The 7439-nt window shown below is 51.9% G+C and overlaps 1 protein-coding gene across 2 annotated transcripts in view; it reads left to right on the top strand.

Moving 5' to 3' along the window:
- Faim2 (Fas apoptotic inhibitory molecule 2) overlaps positions 1 to 4577 on the top strand; it is a 32399-nt gene extending 27822 nt beyond the window's left edge. Inside the window, exon 11 of one of the 2 annotated variants that reach the window (XM_023722803.1) lies at positions 991 to 4577. In XM_023722803.1, coding sequence (XP_023578571.1) covers positions 991 to 1140 — 150 coding nt within the window. In that variant the 3' untranslated portion in view covers positions 1141 to 4577. The remainder of the gene's footprint in view (positions 1 to 990) is intronic. The other variant, XM_004637794.2, reaches the window with a different exon arrangement.
- The last annotated feature ends 2862 nt before the right edge of the window (positions 4578 to 7439 follow it).

The following is a 7439-nucleotide window of genomic DNA, read 5'->3' as shown; positions in this document are numbered from 1 at the left end:
TATATATGCTATGGGGGGGTGTGCCACCTAAGTTTGGACCCCAGAAGAAAGCTGTGGGGGAGCAGGGTGTCAGTGTTGTTAGCGGGAACACTTGGTAGGGACAGTGGGAGCAGAGAGGAGCTGCCACCAGGGAATTGGTTCAGAAACCCTTGGACCACAAAGGCCCCATGGGGCAGAGACCTACTTCCTAGGAGGACGCCCAGGAGCAGCAGAGCAGAATGGTTTAAACATGGGGCTCTGGAGCCAGCCAGCTCAGGTTCAAATCGTGCCTTGCCATTTCCCAACTGTGTAAACTGGGACAAACATTTCACACTTCAGGTCTCGATTTCCTCTAGGGGTGAGTCTTGCCAGAAAGGGAAGTCAGGAGGACAGATAGGCTGATGTCCGCAAAGTGTATAACAGCTGTTCGATCCCTGCTTGCTGTTGTCTTGGTTTATCCTCTAACCCAGAGAGGGCCTGAGGGAATGCTGAAACACAGGCTCAGATTGAAGGTCCCCTCTCCCGGAAGCCCTTAACTCCCTGTCATATAGGTCAGCCACACAACACACCCCCTTCCCACCCACCCCCGGACCTAATATTGCTTTTTGTTACACTCATAGTAATACTTCCTGACATACTCTAAGTAGATTTGTGTGTGTGTGTGTGTGTGTGTGTGTGTGTGTGGTACCTGGGATCAAACTTGGGACCTTGCATTTGCCAGGCAGGCGCTTATGCCGCTGAGCTATATCCCCAGCCCCTGAGTAGGAATCATCTCTTTTTCTTTGTGTATGCCTGTGCCTTGTATATAGTAGGTGCTTAGTAAATAGCTGTTGGCCAGAATTAGTGGTGAAAGGTGTTGGAAAAGTTCCAGATTCTGAGGCTTACCAAGCAGCTGGGCCACAGTGAGGATAATACAATTGGGGTGGGCCTGCATGAGGTGCCTGGGCTGCCATAACCATCTCACGCTGTCTGCACCTCTGTCTTCTCTCTCTGTCTCTCTCCCTTCCCCAGTTCCTGGCATTCGACACCCAGTTGCTGATGGGTAACCGACGCCACTCGCTGAGCCCTGAGGAGTATATATTTGGAGCCCTTAACATTTATCTGGACATCATCTATATCTTCACCTTCTTCCTGCAGCTTTTTGGCACCAACCGGGAATGAGGAGCCCTCATCACCCCAGCCCTCTCCTCCAGAAAATGCCCCTTCTTGGTCCCTAATGCTCCCTGTGCTCCCTCCAGACCAGACATAAACTCGCTGCTGCCAGCCTGTGGCCAGCGCTCAGTCCCTCAGCCAGCCTCACGCACCCTCTGCAGCCTGTACATTCGCCACCTTTGGGTGCCAAGGAACTGAGGCCACACCACCCCCTGTGCCACACTCCTCTCAATTATGTCTCTCAACTAGGAAGTCAAGGCTGAAGGACCCCTGGGTTGGAGGACCCAAGGGGCAGTGGGAGGAGCCCAGCAGGGCCTCAGAGTTGGGAAGGAGACCCCAGGGAGCCTAGCTGAGGCCTGTGCCACACCAAGATTCCTCCTGGGGCTGGAGGGACCCTGGACCACACTGTCCTGTGTCCAACCTACCCCTTCCTGCTCTCTTCCGGGCCACACAGTGCCACTTTGGAAGGGGAGGAGCACCGTGCAGTCTCCCACCCTCTCTCAGTTCTGGGATCAGCACTTGAGGACTTGGGCCCTGCTGAAAGGGACAGGAGTCAGTACTTCTGATGTTTGCAAATTTGCCCTCCTGAGTCAGGACAGGGCACTGTGGGGAGGAGGTAGGGGCAGGGGGCCCTGCTCCTCAATGAGGGTCTGGCCAGGACTCCCACCCCAGGAAGGAAGCAAGAGAGCCAACTGGGGAGACCAGGCCTCTCAGTAGCGGCCACTACCCAGACCTGCATCCACTCAGGAGGCGTTTAGGGTTGAAGAACTAGAACCCACATCGCCACCTTATCAGCCCCACCTGACTGCTCTCCCAGGTCTAAGGAAGAATGAGGTGTGCTGGGGTCTCTAGCTGGTGTTCTGGGGAGGAACCAGCTCTGGGTTCTAGGCCAGCTGCACGTGGAGGAACCTGCCCTGCCCCAGCCCTACCTGAGGCTATGCCTGCTCCCACTCCCACTTCTCATTTCCTAAGACCGCCTCCACCTACTGCCGCTTGCTGGCTTAGGCCAGTCAGGTCTCCTAGGGCCTTAGAAGGGGCAGTGTCAGCCCCCACCCCTGCTTCCCTGGCCACTCACTCAGCCCAGAGTCCCCAGGGAACCCCTCCATCTCCACGTCTCTCCAGGTTGGAGGCTGGCCAGCTGCTGCTAACAGCCAGGGTCAGTGCCTCGAGCTGGCCCCATGCGAGGAGCCCAGGCTCCTTATCAGCCCCAAGGCAGTTGGATCTCAGGCAGGGTGTGCGTCAGCTGCCCGCTCCTGGCTGAGTCAGGGGCCCACACCTGGGGCAGTGCGCAGCCAATATGCGGCCAACTTTGGGCCAGTGGAAAGTTACTGAGTGGAGGCAAGGAGGCTCTGGGCAGATACCAGAACCCTCCCTTAGCCTCGAATTTCAGGGCTCTCCTCTTCTTCGAATGCCAGGGGCTCTGTCTGCCCCTAGAAAAAGGTAACTAACTAGGTATGTTATCAATCCACTCCTGACCCCACCCTCCCCCACTTTCCTACTTCTAGCTTTCAAGAAATATTACAGAAGTATTTGAAGTTTTGTTCCATCTTGGGTATTTGAGGAGAGAAGCAGCCAAGGACCAGCAGGTGATATGTGTGGGGTAAAGGCAACTGGGGCATGGAGGAGGTGCCCACTGTGCATTGGTCTAAATTAATCCCTGCAGCAGTGCTACAAAGGCAGTGTTCTGCACATCCCTGTTTTAGAGGGCAAAGCCCAGATGCTCAGAAAGGCTTAGTAATGAGTCCAAGGTCAGACAGTTAGCAGTGGTGGGTCTGGGCGTCACACCCAAGGTGGCCTCACTCAGAAAGCCGTCTTGAGATTGGGGGGTGTGGCTTAGTGGTAAAGTGTTTGCCTGGCATGCAGAAGGCCCTCGATTCAATCCCCAGCAACAGAGACGCACGCACGCACACACAGAACAAAAGGTCGTGCAGATTTTTTCCAGTCTCAGTGAGCTGACTGGGCCTGGAAAGAGAGTATGGGAGTCCATAAGCCCAGAGCAGCACCTGGCCTTGTGTTCCCCCCTACACCTACTACATTCTGAAGTATGAAATTTTCACCCCCTGAACACCAGCTGCAAGGCAGGATTTCTGTTTTTGATTCCTGCCCTCAGTACCATCGGGACGATGGTATTAGCATACCAAATATTTCTTGCTGTCAGTTTTCCTATCTTTAAGATAGAAGTCTGTAGCCAGTATGGAGCAGGGAGAAGCACCAGGATGTTTATTTCCAGTGGCTTCTTGGCCCCCTAAGCCCCCTTAGCATCCTTTCCTAATCTCTGGCCTCAAGTTCTAGAAGGGTTTGCCACCCCCATCCCCCTTTGGGCTGTCGTTCTCACCCTGGACAGCTTCCCACTTGTCTAAATCCTCCTCTTCATTGGATAATTCATACAAAAATGGAGTTGAGTAAATTTTCCAAGGCTGGGATCCAAAAGATTGGGGGAGAGGCAAGCCCTCAGCCATCAATAAGGTGACCCAGGCACAAATTGTAGCAATCTCAAAGCTTGCTCCTGGGTGGAGGCAGAGGCCACAGAAAGATGCTGCAGCCGCCTGTGTTGGATCCTGAGCACCATCCATCCGGGAACTGCTAAGCTGACTACAAAGCTAGAGCTTAAGCCTTGTGTCTAACCTCTGATCCAGGCAGTGAGGCATTCCAGGAACACCTGATGGGTCTTGGAAGGAGGAAGGGTGGGGAAGAGGAATGCAGGATTATGTGGAATGCAGGATTACAGGAAACTGAAGCTGGGCAGGTGCTACACACTATGGAGGAGGAAGGGTGCTGACCCCTCACATTTTTGACCTGGGTGGGGCTGGACCCAAGAAGAGGTAGGCTGGATTTTATAAAGCTAGAAAGCACCAGAATCTACCAGAAGTCTCCTAATGGGAAGCCAGAAGTCTCCTACTGGGAGGAAGTGGCTGGCTGGGGCCCAGGAAGCATACACAGGTCCCTGCCTCCCCACACCAACTCCTGGGCCTACGTGTTAGGCTCCTCCTGCATAGCTAAGAATCTCACTTCTTCCATTTCTGGGAGAGACAGGATCAGACACACACTTTCCTTCCCTGGCCCACCTGAGGACAAGTCCCCGGTGGCCTGTTGGGGGGTGGGGGTGGCGCCTAGGCCTTAACACAAGCGCTTTGCTGCCTCTCTGTGGCTTCTTGAGAAAAAGCAGGAGCTGGTTCTACAGTCACTGTGGCTGCGGATGAGGGGAGGGACCCGGCTGTCAGCCCTCCTTCCCCAGGTCTCCCAGACCTGTCCTCTCAGCGCCATCTCTTGGATACTTTCCCTGTCTGCTGAAAACCAGTCCTTGCCGCCCCAGCCCTCAGCTGTTCCCAGATATTTGAGAGACTTATGGACTTGCCTGTCGACCCCAGACACCACTGCCATCCTTCCGGCCTCAGCTCCAAGCCCTCCAGGGTCCCATGCCTGTTCTCTCCCTCAGCTTCCTGGCACCTGTGACTGACCAGAGATAATAAAAGCAAATACCACACCAGATGTTCCCTTTGCTTGCCTTCAGATCGTGACAGTAGGTGGCTCCAAAGCCTCCGTGAGGTTTTTTCTCAGAGCAGCCCAGCGTTTCCAGACACCGCCGCTTCTCTAGGAAAATGAAGTTCCCACCTTTACTTTCCTGGGGAAAGGTGACTGTCCTTAGCTCAGTAAATCCTTTCCAGGGGCCCATAGCATCCTAGAGTTGGAGGGAATAACTGAGAGCTCCTTGGGGCAGAGGCTTGTCTTACCCTGGAAGCCTCTTCTTTGTGGGCCATCTTTATCCTTCCTTTTTCCAGCCAAAATTGCTTCCCTAAAAGGAAAGGTCGCGTGGTACCTGACAAATCTCCCAAAACTATAAAACCTGAGTTCCTAGGAGCTGTGCCGTTCACCCAGAAACCATAGGATTTATGGCACATGGTCTCAATAAGCAACTTTCAAATGAATGGGAGAAGAAAGGGAGGGAGAGAAGGGGAGGAATTCATTCCAACCCTTTTACCTAGGAGGAAACCAGGAGCAGAAGTTGCAGTGACTTGCCCAAGTTTATGCACAGATTACTGACTGGGACTAGGACTACAGATGGTCCCTGTGAGTTAATGATTACATCATCGGATTCCTGCGGGAACTTGGGGCTGGGGACTGGCTGGGTGGGGATGCCATTATACAGGAGCCCCAGGGGACATTATTCTTCAGCTCTGACAAGATTTTGGCATAAATTCAACTGAGGGAGGGCAAGAGGGAAGAGATGCTGAAGGGAGAATGAGTGTCCTTATTAAGCCTCAGTGTATGGAAAGCACTTCAACTGGCATCAAGAGTTCAGGAGAGGGAGATGCCAACTGCATGGTGCAGGACAGAAAATGTGCAACAGATCAGGGCATGCAGCCAAGAGAGTCCCAAGAAAGTGCTCTTTACGGTAACCACAGGAGCCAGTGCTGAGATGTTGGAATAGGGACAGGGAAGACTTGAAATTAAGGCTGGAAGACAGGAACTGGAGAGAAGAACAGATGGGGCGACATACACTGGGGGATGGCAACCCTGGGTTCCTGTTCCTGTTCCTCCAAAGTCGGAGGCCTTCAGTCTCCCCAGTCTCCTATCCGGTCTACCTTTTCTGTCTCTCTGTCTCCATTTCTGTCCCTGTCCTTGTCCCTATCCCCATCTCTCCACCTCCATCTCCCCTCCCCTTAGTCTTTTGAAGTCACTAAGTGGCCAGCTGGGTGGGCTCTAACTTGCAACCCTCCTGCCTCTGGCTCCCCAAGTTCTGCGATTATAGAAGTGAGTCACCAGCCCAACTCAGGCTATCTTGATTAGTTTCCTGGGGCTGCCCTAACAAATTGCCATAAACTGGGTGGCTTACAATGACACAAATAACTTATTTTACCATAGCGTGGCAGCTAGAATTCTGAAATCAGTGTTGGCAGGGTGGACTTCTTTCAGAGGCTCTGAGAAAGCCATCCAGCGGTCCTTATGGCTGCTGGCAATCCTGTGTCCCTGAGGGCTGTGCACCCTCCTCTCTGCCTCCTCTTCACCTCACCTTTCCACCTGCTTCCCTGTCTCTATCTCCCCTTCCTTTCTCTTATGAGCAAATTTGCCTTTGGATTCAAAGCCTGTGGTAAATCCAGGCTGACAACCTCACTCAAGATCTTTATTTTAGAAAAATACCCCATTTCTTTAAAAGGTCACATTTCCAGATAGAGGGGTTGGGACTCCGTCTTAAAGCTGTTAGGCCACTGTCCAGCCCACTATCTCATTTGCTGCCTTCTGGAGGCTACAGCCTGAGTGGTAGCCTCTGAACCTCCCTGCTTTTCCTCTTGGAACAGCCTCATTCCCATGCTCAGGTCCCTGTAACACTGGAGAAACCCCAGAGCCAAACAACCAGATCCAGTTTACACACGTCACTCACATTCGTTCAAGTCTGGCTACTCCCAGAAACCCGTTTGCCCTCTTAAGAATTTCATGTGTGCGCACACATATGCACCCACACCACACATGGCTAAGATACTTTCTTCCCAGCTTGCAACACCAAACTCTTCTTCAGAGAGAAATTTTTCTTTTCTGGGAAAACCCTGTCAAAAGCTACTCTTTACCCTGTTCCTCATTAGCTCTATAGCCCTATGCTGGCTTTTTCCTGAGCCCATGGATAAGCCCAGCTATTCTAAGGCCACCAGACTTGAGAAGCCACATTCAGGTGTTCTACCAGGAAAACCATCAGATCCAGCAGGGCCTGGTGGGGCACAGCTGTAATCCCAGCACTCTAGAGGCTGAGGCAGAAGGAGCACTGTGAGTTTGAAGCCAGCCTGGGCTACCTAATGAGTTCAAGACCAGGCTAAGCTACATAACAAGCCTGTCTCAAAAAAAAAAAAAAAAAAACCCTCAGCAAGTCCAAGTCCCAGCCTTCCCATTCAGGAGGCAGCCTTTCAAAGTCACTAGGGAAGTGGATTCTCTAACTTAAGTTTTTCCACCTACTTGAAGTCCAAAATATCAGGGAGCAGAGATAACTTTTGTGCCAGGTCCAAACTCCTAATCCATAAATTCCATGCTTGTAATAAAATATAGTGACCTATACCACTAAGCTTGAAGATATTTGCTATGCAGCAACAGTGAAGTGGAACAGAATTTAATATCTGGAAGTATGGTGCTTCCTTAATAAAACTTAATCCAGAAATGGGCATCCGAGATGAACACATGCTTCTCAGAGGAAGAAATTAAAGAAGCGAATAAATATATGAAAAAATGCTCCACATCACTAGCCATCCGCGAAATGCAAATTAAAACAACATTGAGATATCATCTCACCCCAGAAAAAATGGCTATCATAACGAAATCACCCA

The sequence above is a fragment of the Octodon degus genome, unplaced genomic scaffold (assembly GCF_000260255.1).
Source record: "Octodon degus isolate 3935 unplaced genomic scaffold, OctDeg1.0 scaffold00093, whole genome shotgun sequence".
NCBI lineage: Eukaryota > Metazoa > Chordata > Mammalia > Rodentia > Octodontidae > Octodon > Octodon degus.
Note: the sequence above shows the minus strand (reverse complement) of the source record. Positions and strands in the feature narration are given on the sequence as shown.